The 25806-nt window shown below is 50.3% G+C and overlaps 9 protein-coding genes across 9 annotated transcripts; 3 read left to right on the forward strand and 6 right to left on the reverse strand.

The window, feature by feature from the left end:
- Positions 1-1641: 1641 nt before the first annotated feature.
- PpBr36_01124 (uncharacterized protein) lies at positions 1642-3895 on the forward strand (the record flags this gene model as incomplete). The annotated part of the gene is made up of 4 exons (XM_029888313.1): positions 1642-1877; positions 1966-2345; positions 2439-3473; positions 3585-3895. 4 exons carry the CDS (start codon positions 1642-1644, stop codon positions 3893-3895), a joined length of 1962 nt encoding a protein of 653 aa, XP_029751337.1.
- Positions 3896-4285: 390 nt separating this feature from the next.
- Positions 4286-6094, reverse strand: PpBr36_01125 (uncharacterized protein; the record flags this gene model as incomplete). Its single annotated transcript, XM_029888314.1, has 2 exons — positions 4286-5340; positions 5413-6094. The coding sequence occupies 2 exons, from the start codon at positions 6092-6094 to the stop codon at positions 4286-4288; spliced, it is 1737 nt and encodes a 578-aa protein (XP_029751338.1).
- A 1076-nt stretch (positions 6095-7170) lies between these two features.
- Positions 7171-9197, reverse strand: PpBr36_01126 (uncharacterized protein; the record flags this gene model as incomplete). Its single annotated transcript, XM_029888315.1, has 4 exons — positions 7171-7662; positions 7749-8533; positions 8630-8921; positions 9033-9197. The coding sequence occupies 4 exons, from the start codon at positions 9195-9197 to the stop codon at positions 7171-7173; spliced, it is 1734 nt and encodes a 577-aa protein (XP_029751335.1).
- A 1791-nt stretch (positions 9198-10988) lies between these two features.
- PpBr36_01127 (uncharacterized protein) lies at positions 10989-11907 on the forward strand (the record flags this gene model as incomplete). Its single annotated transcript, XM_029888316.1, has 3 exons — positions 10989-11134; positions 11218-11745; positions 11814-11907. The coding sequence occupies 3 exons, from the start codon at positions 10989-10991 to the stop codon at positions 11905-11907; spliced, it is 768 nt and encodes a 255-aa protein (XP_029751336.1).
- On the reverse strand, positions 11372-11692 carry PpBr36_01128 (uncharacterized protein; the record flags this gene model as incomplete). The annotated part of the gene is made up of 2 exons (XM_029888317.1): positions 11372-11623; positions 11672-11692. 2 exons carry the CDS (start codon positions 11690-11692, stop codon positions 11372-11374), a joined length of 273 nt encoding a protein of 90 aa, XP_029751333.1.
- A 216-nt stretch (positions 11908-12123) lies between the features above and the next one.
- On the reverse strand, positions 12124-12760 carry PpBr36_01129 (uncharacterized protein; the record flags this gene model as incomplete). Its single annotated transcript, XM_029888318.1, has 2 exons — positions 12124-12486; positions 12563-12760. 2 exons carry the CDS (start codon positions 12758-12760, stop codon positions 12124-12126), a joined length of 561 nt encoding a protein of 186 aa, XP_029751334.1.
- A 2921-nt stretch (positions 12761-15681) lies between these two features.
- PpBr36_01130 (uncharacterized protein) lies at positions 15682-16560 on the reverse strand (the record flags this gene model as incomplete). Its single annotated transcript, XM_029888319.1, has 3 exons — positions 15682-16041; positions 16151-16331; positions 16436-16560. The coding sequence occupies 3 exons, from the start codon at positions 16558-16560 to the stop codon at positions 15682-15684; spliced, it is 666 nt and encodes a 221-aa protein (XP_029752432.1).
- A 2347-nt stretch (positions 16561-18907) lies between these two features.
- On the forward strand, positions 18908-20875 carry PpBr36_01131 (uncharacterized protein; the record flags this gene model as incomplete). The annotated part of the gene is made up of 2 exons (XM_029888320.1): positions 18908-19937; positions 20014-20875. Exons 1-2 carry the CDS (start codon positions 19294-19296, stop codon positions 20873-20875), a joined length of 1506 nt encoding a protein of 501 aa, XP_029752431.1. The 5' UTR covers positions 18908-19293.
- Positions 20876-21286: 411 nt separating this feature from the next.
- PpBr36_01132 (uncharacterized protein) lies at positions 21287-23881 on the reverse strand (the record flags this gene model as incomplete). Its single annotated transcript, XM_029888321.1, has 2 exons — positions 21287-23736; positions 23806-23881. The coding sequence occupies 2 exons, from the start codon at positions 23879-23881 to the stop codon at positions 21287-21289; spliced, it is 2526 nt and encodes an 841-aa protein (XP_029752434.1).
- Positions 23882-25806: the final 1925 nt, after the last annotated feature.

A 25806-nucleotide genomic window follows, 5' to 3' on the forward strand; every position in this document is an offset into this window, starting at 1 on the left:
ATTCATTGCGCTGTGCCCCTCTAATAACAACACATACCACTGCCACTGGACTAAAGATATACAAATACAACAAACAGCAAAGGGAGAGGGGTGCGGATCTTAATTCTGCCACCTCAGCATTGTCAGTTGTTTTCATTTGAAATTTGCCAGAAACACACCCAAAAGTAGACACATGGTCGCAGCCTGTTGACTCGCGGGGTTTCTAAAGTATTGAAAGAAAATACATAACAATACATCTCGGCAGGCGGTTCTCTGTTCCGGGAAGCTCGGAAGACAACTGTCTGAAACCTGCTCCATGAGGTAGTAGTATAGTAGACATTTCACTCTGTAGATGGTGGGGATGCCGGGTCATCAGTGATACCGTATTAATTGATTAGTTGGCGAAACTAGTTCTATGCTAGTGTAGATAGCGTAGCTTAGTTAAGATGGACGTGGTACAGTACAACTTTGCATCCATTACCTACTCCTTTACTTGCTTACTTGATTCAAGTTGATGAAGCAGAAGAGATTTTGCTTGTTCCTCACAAGTTGAACCGAGAAAAAAAAATGAGCGCCCCGCTCCCATGCTCTCTATCACGAAAGCCAAGAGACGGCACTTGACATGTATGCAATGCAGCATGCCTTCATTACATTTGCTCTTTGCATCCCGTGATGATCTGTTGCCTACTTGTTGATATGTTAGGTGCTGTAATGTAGCACAACTCGGCAGGTGGATGACCGTAGTGTCCTTGGGTTAAAGGCGGGGTTACCCCAGTTGGCCTGTCTATATTGTAGGATGGTAAATGGTTCGAGCAATCGGCGTGGCGCAAAGTGGGCTGACCTGAGAGGTGAAAGCTTTGACCAGACTCTAGACTTCAGGGGTCGATCCAACCCGAGAGTACAGCCAATCAGCCCTTCCGAGAGTGGGCTGATATCGGCTGATATGTCGCATCGCATTGAGAATCGTTCGATTTCGAGCTTGTTTGCAAGGAGGCGACTGGGTCGGGTCAACTCTTTGGACATGACGCCCAGCGTGCCTTTGGTCAAGAGAAGTCATGATTATGATTATTTTTTTTTCTTTTCTTTCTTGGGAGGCCGCAACCGCTAACTGGGAGAACCAAAGCTTACAAAATTTTTTTTTTTTTTTTTTTTTTTTTTATCGTGGGAAATAATACGAATCGATTTTCTTCATTGTGTTCGCTGTGCTGTCTTTTCTTTCGGTCCTGGTTGTCTCCATCTATTGCATGTTTGCATCAAGCCGATCAACCTTGACTTGTTTATTGCATCCTGTCCTCGACTCAATATATCATGTCTAAAGCTAGACTAAGTATCTACTTTTTTGTCACATACTGATTGATATTGGCACTGCACAACCCAACCTGGCATACGAAAAGCCGCAGGTAGTCTACCGGTAGATGCCTGCTGCCGGTCTTCTTGATATCTCCATCACCAGATTTAATTTGCATCACGCCCATTTCTCGTCTGTGGTCGTTGACCCCGATCCCCAATCGCGGCCGGAAGTGGAGGGAGCGGCCCAAGCCGAGACCACGCTACGACCATCGTCCCATCTCTCCCTGCGCAACGAGCCGATACGAAAACAGCCGCCGCACAGATCGACGAGACAGCGGAGGGGTTGAACCCGAAGGGGAGAAGCATTCCAGAATGGCGCCCTCCGTTCTCGAAAACTCAACCGACGACCGCGTTAGCCTCAGCCAGGATGGCTACGAATGCTCCGACCGTCTCACATTGCTCCGAAGCAACCCCGAAGCACCGACAGTATGCCAGGTGTGCGTAGTTGGAGCTGGTCCGGCAGGCCTGATGATGGCCGCAAACCTTGCTCGGATGGGCGTCAAGGTGCAGGTCATTGACGACAGGGCAGACCAGACACCGGTTGGAAGGTGAGGCCCTACATACGACAAAAGAAACACACAAAACAAGTAGGTTTCCATCTTGGAGCTGACTATCTTGGTGGTTGAATGTGCGTAGAGCGGATGGCCTTCAACCGAAAACGCTCGAGACATTTCGACAGATGAGATTGGCAGACCCTCTGCTCCAGAGGGGCGTCAAGGTCTACGACATCGCCTTCTGGCGCGGAACGGCTGACGAGCCTTTGCACCGGCTTGGCCGAGAAGTCCACTACCCGCCCATCATCGACGTCCTCGATCCGTACATCTTGCTTGTGCATCAGGGCATGGTCGAGAGCCTGTTCATAGAGGACATGAAGAAGCGCGGGGTTGAGGTCCGCAGGAATACGGCCTTTGAGTCCTACAGCGCATGTGAAAACAGTTTCGGGCCTTTGCAGATCAACTGCCGAGCAAATGTCACGCAAGATAGGAAAACCATACTTGCATCGTACCTTGTTGGATGTTGGTGTTCCTCGTGCTTCCCCCCCTGTTTTTTTTTTTTTTTTTCTTGCCCACCTCTTGAAATCTAACCTGCTGACACACATTGCTTTCTAGGCGATGGCGCACATTCCAAAGTTCGAAAGAGCATACCAGAAGCAAGGCCTGTCGGTCTGTCTCAGCCCGCAGTGTGGGGTGTACTAGATGGAGAGTTGGAAACCGACTTCCCAGACATATGGTCAAAAACACTCGTCTACTCGCAAGAGCATGGCTCCATCCTCATCATTCCGCGGGAGCGCAATATGACCCGCTTTTATATCGAGCTCAAGAGCTCACCAAAGTCCGACAGGCGCGAACTCGGCCAGGAGTTCGTCATGCAGCGCGCTAGAGAGATAATGGCACCTTTCGAGGTTAAATGGAAATATATTGAGTGGTTTGGACGGTACCAAATCGGCCAGCGGGTGGCCAGCCGATTCGCCGACTCCCACAACAGGGCTTTCCTGGCCGGCGACGCCAGCCATACGCACTCCCCCAAGGCGGCACAAGGGATGAACACCTCAATGCACGACTCCTGGAACCTGGCCTGGAAGCTCAACCTGGCCGTCAGGGGCCTTGCGAAGCCGTGCCTGCTAGAAACCTACGAGAACGAGAGGCGAAAGATCGCACTCGACCTTGTAAACTTTGACTATGAGCATGCAAACCGCATTGCGGGCGGCGATGCCGTGGCCCTGGCTGAGAACTTCAACACCAATGTCCGATTCATCTCTGGTGTCGGGGCAGAGTACAGCGAGAACCCACTGAACATGCCCGAAGACCAGGCTTGGGTTGGAGGCGAGGCCAAGCCGGGCTGCCTGCTGCCTCCCGCCAAGGTGACGCGGTACATTGACCTGAATCCCGTCGATGTGCAACTCGACATTCCCATGTTGGGCCAGTTCCGCATTTACCTGCTCATGTGGGATGTTCACCAGTCCAGGCCCTTCCTGGACATGTTTTGCAATGCCATCGCCAGCAGGGACTCACTGGTGAGCCAATTGTCAGCCGCCGCGAGCGCATCCTTCGCCCTGCAGCCCCGATTACCATCCCCCGAGGATATTTACTGGAGGCCAGAGAGGTATACGGCTGTTAGCCACCTCTTTACGTTTAGCATTATCAGTAAGTCGAGAAAGTCTTCAGAAAATCAGAAAAATCAGAATAAGAAAAAAAAAAAAAGTAAACCAGATCCAAATCAAGAACCCAAGCTTACCCATTGAACCCCCGTTCTAGCAACAATGCCCAGAAGTGATATAGAGATAACAGACCTTCCCCCGCTGCTCCAGGACAGCAGGTGGACTTTCTACCTGGACAACATTCCAGACCAGGATACACGAGGCAGCCTGTGCACTAACAAGTGGCTCGGCAGCCTCGGGCCGGGCGAGGTGGCCATAGTTAATGTGAGGCCAGATGGCTACGTCGGCTCGGTCGACCGCTGGGACTCTAGCATGGACGACTCCGGAGAGGAGGCCGCCAAGTGGCTGGACATGTACTATGACCGATTCTTGCAGGTGCCCCAGGTAGACAAGAAGATGAAGGGTTGATTCATTATGTATGTTAATAGGCAATGCATTCATGAAGTATACGGGGTGAGGAGTTTGGGAAGACATGATGCTGTTTTACTTTTGACGAGATCGACCCACATGTTTGTTGTGATATGTACCCATGTTTACCTACACTTGCAACAAGAATTCCAGTGATGTTATGCTCTGTAGCCTTCCGTTTTGTAGCAGGATTTCCGAAACACAGCATATGAGCCACACCTGACGTATCGGCTTAACATCTCGAACTGAATCTTTCCATACAGAATTTCGATAATGCGACTACAAAATCAATCACAGCCTTCCCAACAATGCAAGTTTAACAATAACATCTGACAGTCATGTTTGGTCGTGTATTCAAAGTGCAAAGAAATGATGATAGACCAACATACTTCAGCTATGCGTGGGCATGGCAACGTCTGCCTTCTTGGAAATAGCATCGGCCGACTGCCACAAAGCAGTCACAGTCTTGAGCTGCGTGTAAAAGTTGATGCCCGGCTTGCCGTAAAAGGTGCTTGCACCACCACCGGCCACACTCCTCTTGTTGCCGGTGAAGGAAAACATTGGCAGGGGCACCGGGATGGGCACGTTGATGCCGACCTGGCCGGCCTCAATGTTGCGGCGGAACTTCTCGGCCGTAGCGCCGGAGCGGGTAAAGATGGCAACACCGTTGCCGTACTCGTTGCTGTTGATCAAATCGACGGCATCGTCCAAGGTCTCGACGTTCAGGCAGACAAGGACCGGCCCAAAGATCTCCTGCTTGTAGCACTCCATGTCCTTGGTCACGTCCGTGATGATGGTAGGCCCAACCCAGTTGCCGTTGGGGTACTTTGCCGGCGCGTAGCCTCTGCCGTCGAGGAGGATCTTGGCACCCTCCTTCTCGGCACTGCCAATCAGGGACTCGATTCGCTCCTTGCTCTGTGGGCTGATGACCGGACCTAGGTCGGCGCCCTCCTCGAAACCGCCGTTGACACTCAATCCCTTGGCCAGATCCGCAAGCTCCGGCAGCCACTCCTTCGTCTCACCCACCATGACCAGCGTGCTGAGCGCCATGCAGCGCTGGCCGGCAGCTCCAAAGGCAGCACCAACTATGGCGTTCAGGAACTGGTTCTTGTTGCAATCAGGGAGCACAGCAGCGTGGTTCTTGGCGCCGAGGTTGGCCTGCACACGCTTGCCGTTGGCGCTGCCGCGGCTGAAGATGTACTCGCCGGCCTTGTTGCCACCGACAAAGGAAATGGCCTTGATGGCCGGCTCGTCAAGAATGAAGTTCACTGTGTTGTGGGCGCCATGGACTATGTTGACAACACCATCAGGGAAGCCGGCCTTCTGGCATAGCTCCGCCAGGATCATGGCCGCGCCAGGATCACGCTCCGAGGGTTTGAGGATCAGAGTATTTCCAGTGATGGTGGCGATGGGAATGCACCACAGCGGAATCATGGCGGGGAAGTCTTGATGTGGCCAGAGCGTGCAAGGTCAGCATATTTGACAAGGACAACCAAGCTTCGAAACGACCGACTTACTGAATGGGCAGATGGCAGCAACAACTCCCAAGGGCTCACGGTACGTCCTTGTCTCCATGTCCTTGGCGACTTCGAGAACCTCGCCCTTGAGCAGCTCAGGGGCCGCACAGGCTGCCTCAGCAACCTGCAGGCCACGAAGGACGTCGCCCTTGGCGTCGGCGAACGTCTTGCCCTGCTCGAGCGTGATGCTGGCGGCCAGCCTGTCCCAGTTCTCACGGATGAGTGCAACGAACTTGAACATGATCTGCTGGCGGGCAAGAACGCTGGTGGCACGCCATGCAGGGAAAGCCTTCTCAGCCGAGGCGACGGCAGCCTTGAGCTCGGCGTCCGTCATTTGAGGCACACGCGTCACCAGGTTGTTGGTGGCAGGGTCGTGCAGGTCGATAAAGGATGTGGCCTCTGAGGCGACAAACTTGTTGTCGATGAAGTAAGGGGTGTCGACGGGCTCACTGATCTTTTCGTGCGTCGTCGGGTAGTTGGTCGGGGTGCTCGCCATGGCTGCCGACGCAATGGGCCGCAGCTGCTGCGCGGTGGCATGCAGCCGACGGGCGGCGCTGCCTGACTGAGAAGAAGTCATTGATAATCTCGAATCGACCCTGTTTGCGACGAGGAACTGCCCTGCTGATGTTCGAGACGTGCGGCTGGCGTTCGCAGTTATGCTCCTGGAGAATGCTCGACGCATTGCGACTACGACGAGGTTTCGGGGGAGCAGAGAAAGGAGCCCGCCGTTTGGAAAAGCAAGCACGATAGAGGCGGTGACGAAGAGTAGGGGTATCTGTCTGCTAGAGTATGTAGCCAAGGGAGCCGACGAACTGCCGATTGACCCTTGAAGATGCAGCGGCGGGGGCTGGGTGTTATTTGCGGCAAATGCCCAACTACTTCGTAGCTAATCTAACTTAGGTACCTTTAGCCATCAATGTTAGTAAGTACTGAGCTAGTAATCGACTGTCGGGTTCAAAGCAACCGCCTGAGGACATGTTGGACTTACTTGCAGCTAACAGACGACCGAGACAAAGCGGCAGAGCAAGTCCCCTGGACACAGAACCCAATTGAGTTGTGATGGTGAAAATAAACGGAAACCAACAAAGAAGACAAGACTTTCCCCGTCATGGATCAAAGCAAGTGGCAATCAACCCCCCTCATAAATACACCCCGATTGTCGGACCTTGTGCCGCCTCAAACCGAGTTGCTTTTCGGTTGTACTTGCTCCAAGGGGTCTAGTGGCGCTGGGGCCCCGCATTCATAATGTGTGGGGAGCTACAATCGATGTCTTGAGTATCTATCCTCGCTACTCTACTTGAGAGACACCGCCAAGCAGTCAAATAAAACGAGCCTGGTCCCAGGAAGAATTACAGTACATCAAATGTCCACCAGGCCTACTCGCGCAAATGTCTGGCTAGACTGTGAACTGGATGGGCTAAGCATAACGAATGAAACGACACATCACAAAAAAGGGCCTTGGCTTATGTTTTTTTTTTTTTTTTTCCTTTTCTTCTTCTTTCAGATACTCACTAGCCCCTGTCTCCCGATGCCGTAAAAATACAATCGAAATCAAATACCGCGCATATTAATCGGGAAATAACAATTGACCAAGTGGTGCAAAAGATAAAAAAATAACTCCTAGTCCCTGTCTGTGAACCTCATCGGCAAATTGCTCAGTAAACATTCGTTATGGCCTTTTAAAAAGCCTGTCTTTTTTTCGGGCTTTTATCAAGCCATTGTTCCATGACTCCACCACCACCCCAGCCAGACTCCACCTTACTGCTGGCTGCGGGTGGCACGCTTGGTAGCGCCCTCCTTGACCTCAGCTCCGGTGGCCACGGCGGAAGCCTTGACATCCTTAGCCTTGTCCTTGACATCCGAAGCAACCTTCTTAGCGGCCGGGGCAGCCGAGCCACCGCCGAGAACAGCCGAAAAGAGGGCAATCAGGGTGACAAGGATAGCAGCGGCGGCCGCAGGAACCTGGGGAACAAGACGAATGGCATCAGGAACACTGTCCTTAGCAATGCTGAGGAACAGGTCAAGCCTCTCCTTAGCGTAGGCAACGGGGTCCTCCATCAGAGTCTTCTCGCCAGTAGGCTTGGGCTGCTCCTCCTCCTTGGGCTTCTCAGCGAGCTCAATAAGCTGCTCAATGGGGTGCTTCTCGAAGAAGGTCTCCTCGGCGAACTTGCGGGCCTCCTCGATTGAGTGGCCGATGTAGATGTTGTCGAAAAGGATGTCGTTTTGCATGGTCCAGATCTCGAAGCCAATCTATACTATTGTGTTAGTAGGTTTTCTCTCGAGCCATCTACTCATCCGTGAGTAAACCGATAAAAATGAAAAAAAAAAAGACTTACAGCTCCCATAGGCTCGAAGTTGGCAGGCGTCTTGTCCTCGAAGTAGTCAGGGTTCTTGATCTTGCGAGGAGCCCATTCGCCCTTGTAAGCAGGGTTGTCGATGAGCGGCGCGGTCCACTTGCCCTTGTAGGCCGGGTTCTTGATCATGGGCTTAGTCCAGGGGCCACAGCCAGAAACCTCGGCACACTTGGGGTTGGGAACAGTCGGGGCGATCCAGTCACCATCCTCCTCGTCATCCCAGTCCTCAGGCTTCTTGGACTCGGGGTCAGGGATGCTCAAAGGCTCATCCTCAAGCCAGTCCTCGGGCTTGGTAGCCTCCTCGTCGACAATCTCGTACGGGGCATCCTCGTCCCAGTCCTCGGGCTTCTTGGCCTCGGGGTCAGGGATACGCGCCTCGTCAACCCAGTCCTCGGGCTTCTTATCCTTGGCGTCGTCGATCTCCGCCGGAGGGTTGACCGCGGGGGTAAAGTCTTCCAGGAGACTGCCCTCCTTCACCTGCTCTCCATTTTGCTGGATGATGAAGGTGTTGTTCGGGTGAACAATCAGGGTGTAGAGCTCGGTGGTCTTAACGATGCGAGCGGTGGGCGGGCTGTTCAGATGCTTTTCTTCGTATTCGCCCGTCTTGGGGTTCTTGTGGTTGAAAATGAAGTGAACCTTGTTGGTGTGGCCGCACTTGTCGGGACCGAACATGATCACGTAAGGGGTAGTGTTGCTGAACTCGTCCTGGTGAAGAGCCTTGTTGTCCCTAAGGAGCTTCATGTAGGCGCCACCGCACTCGAGGCCCTCTGTGGGAAAAGGGATAACCGGTCAGCATGCAAGTGGTCTCGGGTGCGCCTTGGGGGCACATGTCAAACTGGGTAAGCGTGGGACAAAAAACATACTCTGAAGCTTGACCTCATACTGAACCACCAAAGGCTTGCCCTTGGTGTCAATCTTCTTGGGGAACTTGGCAGATATGGCGTGGTGGGCTGCCGGGTTCTTGACAACAAGACCCTTATCGCCCTCCATGCCCTTGAATACTGTAGGCTCCTCGACGGCCCACTCGCCGACGAAAGCCCACTCCTCCTCATCCTTTCCAGATCCCTTCATGTTCTTCTTGGCATGCGATGGCTTCCATCGCGTCTCCCAGTCGTCGGTGAACTGCTCTAGGAATGGAGCCTTGAGCTTTGTGGGCTGCACCAGAATCAGATACGTTAGTTGTGATACGTCTCCCAAGACGGCAGGCAAAGCGTCGTGCATATGCAGGAGTGAATGCAAAGGGCGGGTGGAGGACCAATGGCTTACCTTGAATGTGGGAAGCTCCGGCACTCCTGAACTTGTAGAGCTCGGGGCAGCACTGGAAGCAGCGGTTGCATCATCCTTGATGACCTTTTGAGCATCGTCAGCTGCATAGGTGCCGACAAAGAGGCTGGCTGTGGACAGCGCAGCTGCGATAAAGCGATACTGCATCTTGGGAGAGCTCTTTGGCGGTGTGATGTGGGTGGAATGAAAGGGTATCAAGAACAGAATGAACAGGTCGAATGCAAGAGTCAAGTGAAAAGTGAAGCTAGCAGAACCTCGTCTGCTCCGGGCACGCGCACACAAAGAAGAAAACGATTCCGTGACTCAGGACCTAGGGAATTGTTGGGTGCGTGGGGTGATATTTGAATATGGGATCGCTCGGGAGCTTGCTGGAACGTGTCCTTTTTTCTCGGTCGCTCACAGCCTGGGCCGGCAGAAATATGTGGTCAGTTCTCCTCAATCTGCATTGCAGCTTTGGCGGCTCATGCTCAATTGGGGTTTGGTTCCGCCCGTCTTGGGTGCAAGTAGCACGGGGAGTGGGCCTGATCTAACGAGGAGCTCTCACTGCGGGGCTGGGATGGAGAACAAAATGTTGCTTCAGCTTGCTTCTGTTGTCTTCTACGAATTTCGGCATGGTTAGGGATCTGGGTCTTTTGCATTGACTCTGGGGATCTGTATGTGTCAACGTCTTGTTGATGCAGATGCAGATACCAAGTCAAACCCAACGTCTCTTCCTGAATAGAAATAAAGTTGGGTTTTATAAAAATGTACCTATGGTGTTTATTTTTCTCTGCTCAATTGAGCTCTGCCTAGGCCCAGCACCCTATAAATGGTACAGTACAGGAAGTGTTGCTTCCACAGATAGCGAAATCTTTCAATGCAAGATGTCAGGTACTTACCCACCTCAGATGCACGCAGGGTATACGGTGATTACCAAAAACAAACCGTTATCAAGCATGGACTGCCAACCTCCCTGCAATCAAATTTGACATTTTTCCTTCATAACCTCAACGATCAGGCTTAACCTGGGATTGTGGCAGGTACTGCAGCCATCCAAGACACCTAAGGCATACTTCTAGGGATTCCCAGCAGATACTGAGGCTAGTAATGTATTGAGGAAGACGAACGGACATGTCATTGAAATGAAGCCGTTCGTTTCACTTGCAACTACCGCCTGCAGGACTAACGTGGTCTTGGCTGTACTTTGAGATTGGCCAATGGCATAGTCAGTATTAGCATATCTATTAGCTACATATTAGCGTAGATAAATTGTAAACTGCTCTCTTTCTCGTAGGAACGTGTTGTACTGGAAATAGGTGCACCACACCGAAGACGCGTCAGTGTGTGAGAGAAATTGAGTGGTTCAATGTGCAATTAAACCAAGCTAAATTTTCCGCATTCTTGACACTGATAACAAGTGATTGCATCGCGAACGCAAGTGACCTGTGTACTTACTCATGTGTACAACTGATACACCGTTCTGTAGATGAGGTGGGAAGTCTAGTCCACATTAGTGCCTCAGAATTAGAAATGAAGTGGCACCCCGTGATTGGGTGGGCCGTCATTACCTGTACAGTTCTCCGTAATAGAGACCTACCGAGACCCCACCCACTGCGAAAGGCATGCGTACGGAAAAGTCCGCATAATAATTGCTGCCCCGAGACTTTACACATTTAGCCTCATCTTTTGCAATTAAACTCTATCACCATCGGCTCGGTTCGATTGCCGCGATTTTTTCCTCTGACGAGTCTCGCTCACACTTTCTGACCGTCAAGCTGCGCATTGCATTGCAGGTCAGCACTTGGCGTGACGGCTCATATTCAACCAAGGACTCGGTCTGCCTGTGGCGTGGCTGCCAAATCCTGCTAGCCTTGAAGGAAAATATACTTACAATTGGTGAACCCCGCCACCGAGAATAGTATTTCCTTCTCCCAAGTCCACGAAGCACGCAGGCAGAAAATGTCGGTCGACAACAGTAACAACGACCACCTTGTGCTCTCTGACAACCCAGACCACCCTGCAAACTTGATTCCGTCATTGTGTGCAAAATTCTGGACGCTTGGGTGGGTTACGGGCACTGGTGGAGGATGCTCCATCCGCGAAAAGTAATTAAAGCTTTGACTAGATTGAAACACATGAAAGTCACGTGATCTCCTGGGCTGACACACGCTATCATCAAACCCGCCAGTGATCTTGTTTACATCGCTCCATCCGGGGTTCAAAAAGAGCTCATGAAACCCGCGGACATTTATGTCCTGTCTCTTGCGGCCCAGACCGCCAGCCTCCGAGACAGAGTCTACCTCCGCAGCCCACCGTGCTACAAGCCTTCGCAGTGCACGCCGTTATTCCTGGCCGCCTTCACCAAGCGTCGTGCTGGTTGCTGCATTCACACGCACAGCCATTGGGCCGTCCTCGTGACTTTGATCCTCGAGGCGGGCGGCGGTCCCGGTGGTGCGGAAGACGTGCGTGAGTTCCGCATCAACAACATTGAGCAGATCAAGGGCTTTGGTAAGGGCTTTGAAAAGGCTGGCAATCTTGGCTACCACGACACGCTTCGCATTCCCGTCATTGAGAACACGGCACACGAAGAAGACCTTACCGAGTTCCTCGAGGAGGCCATGGACAAGTACCCTGATACCTACGCAGTGCTGGTCCGGCGCCATGGTGTATATGTTTGGGGGGACAATGTACACAAGGCTAAGACGCAGTGTGAGAGGTGAGTGGTGAAGCCAAATCACGCCTGGGACTGATGATGAGCTAAGCTTTAGCTGATTTTGAACCCAGTCTCGATTACCTTTTCCAGTTGGCTGTCGAGATGAAGAAGATGGGCCTCCCATGGATAACGGACATCACTCCAGTCAAGACAAGTAGGTCATAACTCACAAGGCAGATATCATAAGAGGCGCCACGTGCGGATGTGTAACGCAAGACAAGATCATGACACAACCGTCGCATTAAGTATTTAGTATGTGAGAGCGCTAGACTCAAAATGCTCGAGGACCTTTCGGTACAACAAAGACTTCCATCAAAGCAACGCTAAATTGACCAAATGCCACCCGTCACCCATAATTGCCCATCAAAACCATGTCATATCTTACATGGCCAGGAGAGCAGCCATGAAGCCGACAACACCAGCAATGGAAGAGCCGATGCGGAGGGCGTCGGCAGCGCTAGAGCCCGTGGCAGACGAGCTCGAACCGGTGCCGGTGGGGGTGGATCCACCGTTGGTCTTGCTGGCCGAGGTTGAGCTACCGCCGTTGTTGTTGCTGCTGCTGCCCGAGCTGCCGGTAGGGTTGGGGGTACCGCTGCTGGGGCTCCAGTAGTTCTTGCCAATGCAGTCACCCGAGCACTTGATGAACCTGGCGTTGTCGGCCTCGGTACCGTTGCCGTACTGCTTGGAGCAGTCAGCCACGCACTGTGTGGTGGAGTTGACCTGTCCGTCGTTGGGGAAAGGAACCTGTAGTTGCAGTGTCCACGTTAGCGAGCCGTTCCAGAAATTTTGTGGCTTTTCTCTTGCTGCGGGTCCGACTTACGCCGTTGCAGGCAGCCCTGCAGTTGACATCCGAGGCGCTGCACTTCTCCAGGCAAGCAAGGGCAGATGACTGCTGGGGAGTCATGCCCACGGGGGTTGGGGCAGAAGCAGTGGTGGGAGTACCGCTGCTGGAAGCACCAGAGGACTGGCCCATGGCAACGGCAGCGAAGGTGCCGGTGAGGATGACGGAGAAACGCATGGTGGAGGATTATGTGTTTTAGAACAAAAAATATACTAATAAATTAGGTAGGTACGTTGGGAGGTTTTGATGAAGCTTCCAAAAACACAGCGAAGGTCTGGGAGTCAAGGGTGTGAACGAAAGTCGGTTGTGTCGTTGCCGCGTGTCTAAACGAGTGAACAAGCGATGAGGAGGAAAGAAGGCTCGACGGGCGCAAAAGTCAAATGCGGACGCGGAGGAGATAATAAATAACAATGGAAGCGAGCCGACCTAGTCTCTCTTCTCCCTTCGACCCCTTAACCCGGCTCTTCTACCTTGCAAGGGGTCCACCAAGGCAAGTGTGATGATTGATGGGTCTGGTTTGTGCCATCCATGTTAGCTAAGGCCAAAAAGACCCGCCTTGCCGCCGGGAGACTCTTTTTTACGTGTGCAAATGTGGTTACGGTACGGGGAAGTGTACCTGAGGTACTTTGGGTTGAGGGGTTCTCGGCGTTGGGCCCCATCGAAAAATGGCCGCCCTAATTACTTCCCGAAATTTCTAATTTTTATTGTACCTTGTCCACTTTCCCAGATCTCATATGAAACTGCACGCTGCGCGGCTTCCATGTGGCTTGAGTATTGCTTTCTCCTAGTTACATTACAGTGCAATCAATGGTGAGAAAAGCATACTGCTAGCGGCACGTTGCAAACAGGAAATAAAAAAAAAAAAAAAAAAAAAAAAAAAGGGGGGGGCGAGTCTACTAATTATCAGTAGTGCGGTTCAGGAAAAATCTTTGTTGATCAGAAAAAGCCATCTACTGAGGTCCCTCCGTAGCAACAGAAGCAACAGGAAACCAGGTTCCCGTAGGATAAAACGACAAGGCGTTAGGAGAAGAAAAAAAAGAAAACAAAAACAAGTAGTGTTACACTATGTGGTTGGTACTCTTCTTTTTTTTCAAAATTACACGATGGAATCTCCCGATGGGGTGCCGTTCGTCGTCCTCTCCAACCAATGATGCACTTCAAATGGCCCCGGTTCGTCTTGCGGGGAGGAGATCCTCTCGTGTTGACACCACGGATGCGAGTACCACTTGCGGGCCATGTCTCTCGCTCTTTTTTCTTTCGCCTCCGCGTCTCGATCCTCGAATGATCCTGAATATTCTCCATGTGTGTTGTCTCCAGCCGCACCTTTTTATCCAATCAACACGAACCATCGCCCCGTATTCCCCCTGAGGTAGTACATACACGCTACTTGTACGGGATTTTTAGTGCTTCCCCGGGGCCTACGTCAGATGGCGATTCTGATTTAGAATACGATGGAAGGGGCCAAATAAACACATACACACGTGAATGAATTTCGTGAAAGTTGCCTTTTGGCTGGATGCCAAGCAACATCGTGATCAGCAATTTTTTTTTTCCTCTTTCTGTCTATTACTAGTCAGGGCGTAGGTCAAAATTCATTCAGTTTTTTTTTCTTGTCAGTTCATGCTCATTTTCTCCACCTGACAGGGCTGCAAACGCCTTGACAGCCCAGCCATGGCCACAAACAAACAGCTGCCAAAGAATAAGAAAATTTTCATGGGCTTCGGGGCTTTGAACCAAGCAACGCCATGACATCAGTACTATATTATCTCCCTTGAAATAATGCAACATCGAACTCTACTTTCCTGCCGGTACAAACAGATAAACAGTCGTTGCACCAGTCAGCTGAACCGCCGTGCTCTCTTGATTCAAGCAAGCCTCAGTGTCATTTATCCTTAATAGGGGCATGCCCGTCAATATCGACTGTTCGGCAGAGGCGACTTATGCCCTGAGATGCACGTACCACCTTGTGGGTATGTCAACACAACCGAAGGGAGCTGTTACCATGGAGAACAACTTGACGTCGCCGTCATATTGAGTTTTGGCGTTTTCTGGTTCGCGATCACTGCTTCCAGGGTAAGCCATGCCCTGGCGTGCCCACTCTACCAAGACAGCGTGGTATTGCGAACCATCGTCGGAGCAGAGTTCCCGTCCGTGTTCCACTCGCGCAACCGATGTTTGAACGTTTGACTCCGTTGCTTGGACTACCGTAATTACTGAAGGAAACTACAAAGAAGGTTTTCTATCAAGTCGGACCCTGTATGTGACACATGCCAACAGTCAGTCAGTCTATATTGCCTTGAGCTACGTAAACTGATGGGCTCGTCACGGCCAACGGCTAAATAGCCACTACACCCACTGTACTCCGTAGGCTTGGATGACCCATTTTGTCTTTTTGCTTTTCCTCTTTCTCAATCATCTCCGTGATTGCATATTCCTCCATCGTACCGTTTGCGACTCGACCGGGACAGCGCGGACATCTAGCTACTTTTTGGCCGTTATCGCTCGAAAAGATTCGATCAAGCATGTCTTTCAGCATGCTATTTTCCCTATCACCATCCATACCTCCTGTTACCGGTCGTTTTTGATCACCTTGCGTACCGGCTTTTCGGATGCGAATACCCCCCGAATTTCTGGACTCGGTAATTTGCTTTTTGGTGCAGGCACATCGGACTCCCATGAGAACATCCCTACCGATGTCATACTTCATTTTCGCCACGGTTCCCCCCATCGGGGACCCTTAATCTATACCTAGCCAAACCAGCAAGTCCTACACTTCGCAGATGTAGTGTGGGTGGATGCCATGGCGGCGGGCACATGATAAACGCAGTACACGAAAGTGTTTAGCGTGCGCCGTGTCGAAATTTTTTATTCGCATAATGAAGAGCAAAAAAAACGCTCGAGGCTTGCTCCCAGAGCCCTCCCCTGGCTCGGTTATTTGAATTTCAGCTTGCTGATCCGGACCCTGTGGCTGAATTGTGGCCACTTGTAACCGTGTTTATTGGGCTTGACGCCCACGCCGACGTTTAGAGGGGGGAGCATGACGACCGGTGTTGGGATTGTTGACACCCAGCGGAAGAATTGGCACTGGGTCGGCCGGATCAGACCAGTTCCGCGTTGCCTTCATTGACCAAAGCTTTGGCATCTGACCACCGAAGGATAAGGATGTCGCCATCTTTGCCTTCCATGGCCCCGTCAGAGTCTGTGCCCTTGCCCTCTACGAAGGCGTCACGTAACAACCTAATAAAAACTGCCGAGTCCAGATCAGGCGTGTCGATCATGCTTATGTTTCCGGCCGTGTCGTTGAGGTTTTGAAGGGCAGGTGGGAATGAGGCCAGGAACGAAGACAGATAGTGGTTATGCAACAAGGCTTGGTGCCTGGTGGCATAGGCTAGTTCGGTTTCAGAAAGTCTGCTGCGGAGGGACGGTGTCGACAGATAGTGCAGAGTATGCTTGTCGATCTGGAAAAAAGAAACGCAAGCCTGTCAGCGAGAAAACGGTGTGGATGTGGAGGGGAACAGGTGAATTCCCCTGGTTTTTTATATATAAATATTTTTTATAAAAAGCTACCTTGGCCATTCTTGCACGGAGATAGCTTCGAACTAGAAACTTGTACCTCTCCAATTCCGTCTGGATAACTATGAGGGCAAAGTTGGTCTTGGGATCCATATTTCCAGTCATGTCCTCGACATGCTCGATCTGCTGCTTTATACGATCGTTGACGCGTTCGAAAAGGCCGTCTGATGGCCATCTGCGCGCATCGCACAGCGAGGGACATTAAAGACAATCGGTCAGGGCATCAGGTCTAGACGAGGGATGTATAGTTGTCCTGGTGGTGGGAAACCAGGGACCTACTCGAGGAGTTCGGGAGCGGAGCGCTCCGCAACCCAGGCGCGTGTGAGGAGCTGCAGATCGCGTCTCTCCGACGGCAGCGCATCAAAGTCGGGATCAACCTCGCGGAGAATATCGTCGATTTCCATTCCAGATCCGCAGAAGACGGCTTTGGGCAGAATATCAACAGTGCTCGGATCGTCTGATGCGACGGCGGATTTGATCCCTTGAAACCAGTTATCGCCACTCCGGCCGAATCAGGTTCTATCTACCTACGCGGAAAGTAGGTAATTGAATGAGAAGACTAAAGTTGTCACTCAGTAAGGGCAATCGCGCGAGTAGTCGTCAGCCTTTATCGAGCGGCATGTGAAAATTATTCTTTCAAAAAGGTACAGCAGGATCATCGGCAGCTTCAGCGCACAGTTGGAGCTTGGCTTTGTTGGATGGGATGCTGCTTTTGGTGGGGTGGGGATATAGTGGATTGGTGGGGGTGGGCAATGGTGAGCTTTACTACCGGGGGTTCCAGTAATCATTAATTATCATCATAAATCCAGTATGCGTGTTGACATGTGCCGTGCCAAATTTGATCCATCCCATTGCGAGCACTTGGGACACCAAGAGCCATTGATAACAAAACAATTACCTGGCTGCCTACTCTGCAAGCGTTCCAGAACTACCTTGCTTGCTTCGTCCAAATACGTTTTCGACATTATCCTGCGAATTCTTCTATTCTAGCATAGTTCTAGTCTAGGCCTAGTCCGAGTTCAGGCTTCCTGTGGTCAATCAGCTAATCGGGCTAGATCATCGGCCCGGAGAATATCTGATCTAGTTTTTTTTTTTTTTTTATTGTGTGTTCGATGCCCCCCTTCCTTCTTCACCTTCATATCGTCCAGATTGGACCAAGATAATCTAGACAGACCTATTTGGGGTGCTCAAATTCGGATATCTCCTTGATCAGTGTTCAGACTGCCCGTTTGATTTCCAGAATCTTTGTTCAGTTTATTATTACCTCGTCTTGAATATGTCGTCTGTTTACCGCCCTCTCGTTCGCGTTGGAGAAACAAGTCAGGCAAGAGGGGTACACAACGAGAATAGCGACATACATACAAAGTCAGTGAGACCTTGGCCCGTCGGCCAATGCGCGCCAGTCGGTGCTTCCGAGTCTCGCTTTCGGTGGATTAAAGACCCAGCAAGCTACAGGCGGCAAATATGTGTCTTTGAGCTCTTCTCTCCAACTTGTTTCACCCGCATCTATGATACACGCTGACTGTGTCCGCGCACCATGTACTTTGTACTCGTTTTATTGGACATGAATCCTCCGCAGCAGTTTGCATAATGCGGATAAGCTCCCCAGAACCCAAACCGTACAAGGTACCACAGACATATGATGGCAAAACTCAGTTAACTCGGCCATAGCCCGCCAAAGTCCGTCATTCGTCATGCATTCTCCCCTCTCTCTTCATCTCTTCGCGTGTCATCCAACACATACTGGTCAGTCTTCTCAGGCCGGCCTAGACCAGATTTTTTTTTTCTCTCTTTGTTCGGCCTTGGCTGTTTCCGTTTGCCTTCAGGATTGTAGCCATTTCGGGTCAGCTCATGCAGTGCCAGGCTATGCGGCGTCACCGTGGTGGGAACACACCTACAGCCCAGATATAAAACCTGTCGGACTATTGGACAGCTGTGGGTGCCTCCCCTTCAGCTGTCCAATGACTCGATCTTTGGGCTAGACTTGCCATACTTCCATCTTGAGAGACTCCCATACAACATGATGCTTGTATGTTGCCAGCAAGAAAAGTAAAAGGAAAAAGCAAAAGAGCACAAGGGCTTATGTGATCAAGCCTCTTTTTTCAACTGATCACTCTTGGGATGACTGGCTCCGACCCGACTGCGCGGCCTGGTCCTCACGGAATGTTGATAACTGAGGCAACACAAGTCGTTCAGATGATGCAGGTCGACGACTCGGTGGCAACGCCTGTAGCTATGCCTTCCTCCTATTTTTTTCGTCTATTCTTCCAGCTGAGTTTTTGTGCAAACAAGTCGTCTGCAAATTTGCAAATCTGCAACTAAACTCACTCTCCCTAGAACCCACCGCCCCCCCTCCCCTAGAACCTCCGCATCAGGATTGCAGCACTCATACTCATGTCCAAGCTCCCACATGCATCCGTTCGATCTTTCTTACGCTACGCACGAGCATTGTTGTTTGTACCCGGGGGATCACTATCCGCCAACTGCCCTAGCCCATGGTAACGGTAGACCCCCAGATATCGGCCATGGACTTGGTGTTGGCCCCCTGGTGGCATGCTGCCGCCACGTGCGTTAGCCTTGTCGCTGACGCTTCGATATGGCCCGAGTACGTATAAGGCTGTACGCACAACCTCGCCACCCTCCTTCAACTGGCCTATGCGAGTCCTTTCTGGTTCTTGTTCTCTACTAGTCTAGCGGGTCGCTGCTGGTCAACGGCGTCTTTGTCTATCGCACACTAGCGATGCCGTTAAGATGGCCCGTATAGGAGGTCACCCCATTCTGGGATTGCTCTTCAGTATACTGCTCTGCCCCCGCGCCATCGCCAGCTTATCAGTCTCGTCACACTCTTCCACACAAAACGCAGCATTTCTAGATGAAGCCGCACCACCATGTGACGACAAAGACCACTGGACGGGACTGGGAGTTGTGCAACCGTCGATTCCCGGAACTCCGGCGTTCACACGAAACATAACCGGCAACCAAAACCAGATACAACTTTCACGTCGAGATTGTTTATCCAATGGGACAAACTACTGTTTTGGAAATAGCGTCAACTATTGTTCAGGGTGCGGTGTCTGCTGCGCGGACTCTGCTAACAAGTGGTGCTGTGGTGCGGATGGCATTTGTTGCGGAAAGTCATGCTGTGGGAAGGGGCAGTCATGCCGACAGGGACAATGCATCGGCCACCCGTACGTGAAGAGGTTACTTTTGGACCCGGCCAAGGCAGGAGGACTCGGAGTGCTAATACCCACCGTAGGAGCAAAACTACCACTGTCGTTAGCACCGTCCATACCACCCTGACCCGTCTAGTCACCAAGATCGACACGGTTATCATTGCCGTGATATCGACATCGTTTGTCGACACCGTTGTAACATTGACCGAGTCGAAACCAGGGGCAACCTACACCGATATTGTATTTGTCACGACAACAGTGCTTGGTAAGAGGTCAGAGGCTTCACCCCTTAGCAACCATCTGCAACATGCCGCCCAACAAAACGATGCGGGCGGCAGCAATGCTTTACGGCCCTATTCGGGCTCTCTAGCCTCGCCGGCGGATCAAGAAGTTGAAGACAGCCTATCAAAGTTACAACCTGTTACCGCACCCGCGGTAGCTCGCCGACAGGAGTCAAGCAGGCCACCTGCAACATCGGTGTTGTTCTCCACTGTGACCATGACCAGCACCATGACTGAGTTGGACGAGATTGTTTCAACCATATCTTCCACGACCACAATTAGCTCAATATCCGTGGTCGTGGCAGAGGTACAGAGGACGCACACTCAGTCAGTATCTAGTGCCTGTGCGAAACACCAAATGAGTATTTGACATAAACTAACCAAGGACTAAATTAATACACAGGGAGGTCGATGCCAGCACAACCATTGTCATAACCGAGACCCAGACGATCACATCCCGGCCCCCCGTCACAGCTACATTGATAGTACCAGGTTCAAACCCCAGCTCAAGTGTCCCTCCTCCTGTGGTCGTAACTTCAACGGCTCGTCCAACGACTCCTCCACCCACCCAGACGAGCCTTGTCCCACCGGACCCGGCTTCGACTCAGAACCAGGGAAATTCGGGAAACCGGGGGCCGCCACTCTCCACGGCAGCAATTGCTGGCATAGCCGCAGGATCGGCAGGTTTCGCGGCGTTGGTTGCCATAGCTATATACGTTTTCTTCCTATTAAGGGCTAGAAAAGCACGGAAGCTTCAGGAGTGGGAAGACCACCTGACTGGTTTGAGTATCCCCAGGGTTGTTTACGGTGGGGAGATACGTCAACCCCGACTTCCTGATATGGGCCAACCGGTAACTCAAGCTCGGTTTGCCCCAGCCGCGTTCGCGGCCACGCACCATGAGCGAGACAGCCCGAGGCGGCAGAGTGCCTTGCTCAGCACGTCGAGCATGGCGCGTAACAGCAACAATGGACTCGCCCGCGCATCCACCTTTGCCGGGAAGCCGAGTCATCGGAGCAGCGAGACGACGAGTATCCATACCGTCGTCCCCAACGTGGCGGAACTGGGAGACACGAGCCGCATCGAGATGTCTGGCGGCGAGGACTGGCCGATGAGGAATGAGGTTGACCACAGCCAGGCCGATCCTCTATCGTCGAGTCCTCCTGGGGTAATGCTGGCAACTTCACCAATGTCACCTGATATCATGGACACGCCGCTGGCCTTGCCGCCGCGGGTGAGGAGATATTCCAACTACAGAGACTATTGAAGGTCGACAACGCAGGCAGAAAGACAACAGAACAGAAAAAAAAAGTAGGGTCAACGAAGCTTTGTTTCCCTCTTGGTTAGTGCATATACGTGTGGTCATTGCGATTTAGCCAGTTTTATTTCTTTTTTCTCCTTCTTTTCTTGTATCTATGTGACGATCAGCCGTTGCAGTTTATGCAGGGGATGCAAGCTGAACCTTCGGCTCCCCTATACCGCTTAAAATCTGACAAATACGCCTCTTGCAATAGTATATAGACTGTTTCAGATACTCTTTATATCAGTGTTGATCTATCGTGGAATAACATGCTAATGCGTTTTGTGTCCCCTATCTCCGAGATACTTTGTCAAAATAAAAAAAAAAAATAAAAATAAAAATTGGTATGATGATCCCGTGCCACAGAATCCAAAGTCGCTACATATGAACTAAAACACGCTCACCGACCTCAATGGTCGGGTATGTTGCGTCTCCACGTGCGGAAACGACGGCCTTTAATGGCGGCGTTGGGCCCCATGCCATGTGAACGCCAAAAAAGACTTTCCCATCAAACCTGCGCGTCTTGGACAGAGTGCTAAAGGGCTCGTCGCCCCGGCACCCCGTGTCCTGATCGACGCAGACCATTTGGCACCGTCTACACGCTCCCAGCATTCTGTAGGATTGGTTGCCAATGGTCAGCCCTTTCCACCTCTCCTCGGCATACGCAAGGCCTTGAGGACTGTCGGGACTGGACTCGTCGGTCCGCCCAAGCACGACATTGGCCCGGAAAGCAGAGGCGGGTATGCACACACCGGCAGTCCCATTTCTTGACTTGATCTCTTGATTTAGCGCATCGACGCTGGCGAGGTTGACGAGAAGAATGGGGCTTTCGTTGGATAAGAGGATATGTTGGCTTTTGTCAGTTTCCCGAGTCGAAAAAGTTGTCGTTCCAGAACTGTCAGAAATTTCTCGAACGTCACTCTCTTCATCCATCGTCATCTGATGTTTCTGAAGACGTGCCTTGGAAGATCGCTGGGCGTCGCCAAGTTGCCCTCCTGGCGGGAATCGTGCGAGAACACATGGAACCCCGAGGGCTTTAGAGAAGAAGTCATTCAACTCGTTGTCGTGGTAAACCTTTGTGGCCACCTTATCACCGCACACTCGTGAAGGTGCTGCTGAAACGTGGGTGGCAGCCCAGAAGACGGACGGGTCGTGAGACAGAGGTACCGAAACCCGTGTCGGGGAGTTTGGTATAGGTTCCCCGAGGTAGCTAACAGAGAGTTGCCCACTCTCCAGATCAACGACCGGCTTGATGAGTGCCATCTTGGGATATCTCTTCTGGCTAAGGGCCTGGCCAGAACCCCTATGGAGTAGACACCATTCGCGGTCCCACGCTAGGCCTTCGGGTCGGACCTGCCACTGCTTCCCGCGCGGGATAGAGTAGCCTGCACAGCTCTTGATGGGGTATATGGTCAAACTATCAACGAAAAGTTCTGCCTCGCCGGAAGCCAGCGACGGTTCCATACGGGGCGCTTGTAGATCTCGAGATGCAACTCCATCGTCACAAAAGAACTCGACAATGAAGGCCACGAACCTGTCCACGTCGGAGATGGTGCTCATGGCACCAAGACTAGCACGGATGACGCCCGTAGGCTTCCCAAGCGCCATGTCGTTGTCTGCTCCGCATCGAAGGCCGGCCGAGAAGTTTCGCTTCATCTCCCAGGGCTCCAGTGCCAGGGCTGTCGCGATGCCTCCCGGGTTACAAAGACTGCCAGTGCGGATGTTTATATCTCGCAGACTTGCAAGCTTCTCAAACTCGCCAAGGCTAACCCAGGAACCGTTGGAAGTACAGATGTTGAAGGCGATTATGGGCCCTTGGTTCCAGCCACTGCCGTGGGCATTGGGCTTGGGATATGGCGAGTACAACGTGCACACCTGCTTGCCATTGCTGTGGTGTAGATTTTGTAAATCGTTGATCATCTTCTGGGCGAGAAATGTCGCGTGGGAGGATACTGTATGCATAGGACCAAAAAGATCCTGGTGGATTTTGATGGCTGAGCCGAGTGCAAATATGTTATGGATTGGCAGTGTTCCGTCTTCCAGGCGTTCGTGAAGAAACCCAGTTTTGGGAGCATGCCATAATTCTTTAAAGTTCACCACCATGTCCACCGTTCCGCCTCCAAAGTATTTCCTAGACTCGAATAAAGGCCAAGCCTGTTTCCTTACAATCAAGGCGCCTAGGTCTGGAAAGCCAAACATTTTGTAAAAGCTAAGAACAGTGAAGTCTGGGGCTGTTTTTGAATCCCCAAGATGCAACGGGGAGGTCGAAACGAAAGAGGCTGCGTCTAGCAGAGTGCAAACTGGCGTGCAACCGGACGCGTGGGCTCTCCTAACCTTGTCTGCCCAAGTCAATGGATAACGGCGCCCGTCAAAATTAGACTGTGCAGTATATGCAAACAACACAGCACCGGGAGGAGGCTTTGTCACCGAGTTCAGACTGGCAGTGCAGCCTGCAAGCAATTCCTCAGCCTCATCCTCACCCAAGCAGACACTACTTTGAGCTTCCGCCCTGACCCCGACGAGGCTAGTATGAGATGCTTGATGGTAAAGAAAACCAAATCCTCCATCGCGAGCTCTCAGGGATTCAGAGACCAGTTTGATTCCCGCCGTGGCATTGGCCACGAAGACAAGGTCGAACTCATCGGGACTGGCGCCGAACAGCTGCAGAGCTTGGAGGCGGATGTCTTCAATCCGAGCGGTAGACAACTGCGACGAGTTGGATGCAGAGTGCGGATTGCCATACAAGTTACCCGCCATATCTCTTGCAAACGCCTCGAGGAGAGACTTGGGGCAGAGAGTTGTGCCAGCATGATCCAGGTATATTGAGTCTTTTAAGACGAGGCACATATGTTAGCCTGACACTCCTATGATTGGCAAGCGGCAAAACGGGAGTCTACCTCTAATCATGGGAAACTCTTCGTTTCTGAACTGTTCCACAGCTGCATTATACTGCGCATCGAGTTTCTCGGCCATGATAGCCTCTAGCCAACCTTTCTATGGCGATTGGCTATAAGTGAACAAAAAAGAAAAAAAAAAAAGAAAAAAAAAGGTAGATTTTTTGTAGGTGGTTTAGAGACCATTAGCCACTGGGTGCGCCGGCGGCTTGCCTCGGTTCATAGACTGATTTGTCCCTAGGTAAGAAGTGGCGAGTATACAGGGTCCACGTGACCACCTTCTGAACAATCTAGCTTGGTATCATCATCGATACAACGCTACCTGGGGGAAAGACAGAGGAGACATTCTTTTTTTTTTTCTCTATCATGGATTAGCAGATTCAAAGAGAGGGGCAGAAACCCCAAAGCGGCGGTTTCCGCAAACTTGGATGACTCCAGAAATACCAGTTGGTAGGCTTTCCGTCACGGTGCTGTCAATATCTGGCGCGTGCAGCTCGTCCCTGACTTGCCGCGATGAATTGGAGATAAAGGGTCCTCAATTAGTCAGGGAATAATTACTAGACTACAGTGGGTGACCCAGAAGTGGACATGCCCCTGAAGTGGACACCCTCCCGAAAAACTGCCATGAAAACAACGAATATGCAATTGATCGTTTTTCCGCAGTAAATCGCAATAAAACCTATATTTATTAATTCGCAAAAAACTCCTTTATATTATAATCCAAAAATGAAACCGTAAATCCCTGGTCCTAATCCTAATTTCGGTATTATTGCCGGATTTTAACCTCTATAACCGTTTTTTTTTAATCCAGGCCGTAAACCGTTTTTTATATACCGGTTTATTTATAAAAGGAATTTTGGGTTTCGCGGCGTACGCGTTTTTTAAATACAGGTTTGAAAATTTTAATTTTTTCGTTTAACCGTTTATTTTCGGAAATAAAATTCGCGATTTAAACAATTTAATAATCCATAATTTTAAATATTTTTTATATAAAATTAACCAAATTTTTTTTGCATTTGCCTAACCGGTTTATTATTTGTATAACCTGTTTTTTAATATTTTGGGAGGTTTTTGGGGTTCCGAAAATAACGTTGGTTATATTTTAATCTGAATTACGGTTAAAAATCGTTATTTAAATAATTTTTAAATTAGGATTTATTATTCGATCCGGAATTAATATTTAAAAAGGTATTACCGGCCAAATCCCGGTTTTACGGAAACCGGAAATTACGTTATAAACCGATAAACCGGTTGCAAAAACGTTTTAATAAACGGTAAAAAACCGGTTTCGTTATTTAAACGCAATAATATTTAACGACGTAAAAAATTTTATATATTACCGGTAATAAATTTTAATAAAGTTAAAAATAAAAATATTTAACGGTTAAATAAAATATAAATTGTAAATAAGTAAATATTCGAGGAAAACCCTGTTTTTAAACGTTTTAAATATAAATTTAACTAATTAATACGTTAAAATTTAATTTAATATTAATAACCGCCATTTTATATTAATATTTGGTTTCGTTTTAGGTAATAAAACCTGTTTTAACTATTTAAAAACGATTTTAAAATTAAATTAACCCGTGGGAATCGAATCGTACGCCTAATTTTTAATATTAAATGGAAATTATTGCGTTTATAAAATATTACCCGTTTAAATTACGGTTAAAATAATTTTTTTTTTTTTACAATTACCGTTTCGATAATTAACGTTTAAATAATATTTAACGTATATATAATTTTAATTTAATTCCGGCGTTTTACGAAAAATAAACCGTATATTTTTCCGGCCGTTATATCGTTTTATTGGAAGCTGTATTCGTTTATATTTACGATATATTTGGGTTTAATTTCGAATTCGGTAATTATTCGTTGGTATTGGTTATAAAACGCCCGGATTAATTCGGCCGTGGTTTTTTTAATTCGCGTATTTTCCAAAAAATCCCGGATTTGGTTTTAATATATTTATTACGGCGTAAAAAACCGGTTAATTAACGTTTA

The sequence above is a fragment of the Pyricularia pennisetigena genome, chromosome 2, assembly GCF_004337985.1.
Source record: "Pyricularia pennisetigena strain Br36 chromosome 2, whole genome shotgun sequence".
Taxonomy (NCBI): domain Eukaryota; kingdom Fungi; phylum Ascomycota; class Sordariomycetes; order Magnaporthales; family Pyriculariaceae; genus Pyricularia; species Pyricularia pennisetigena.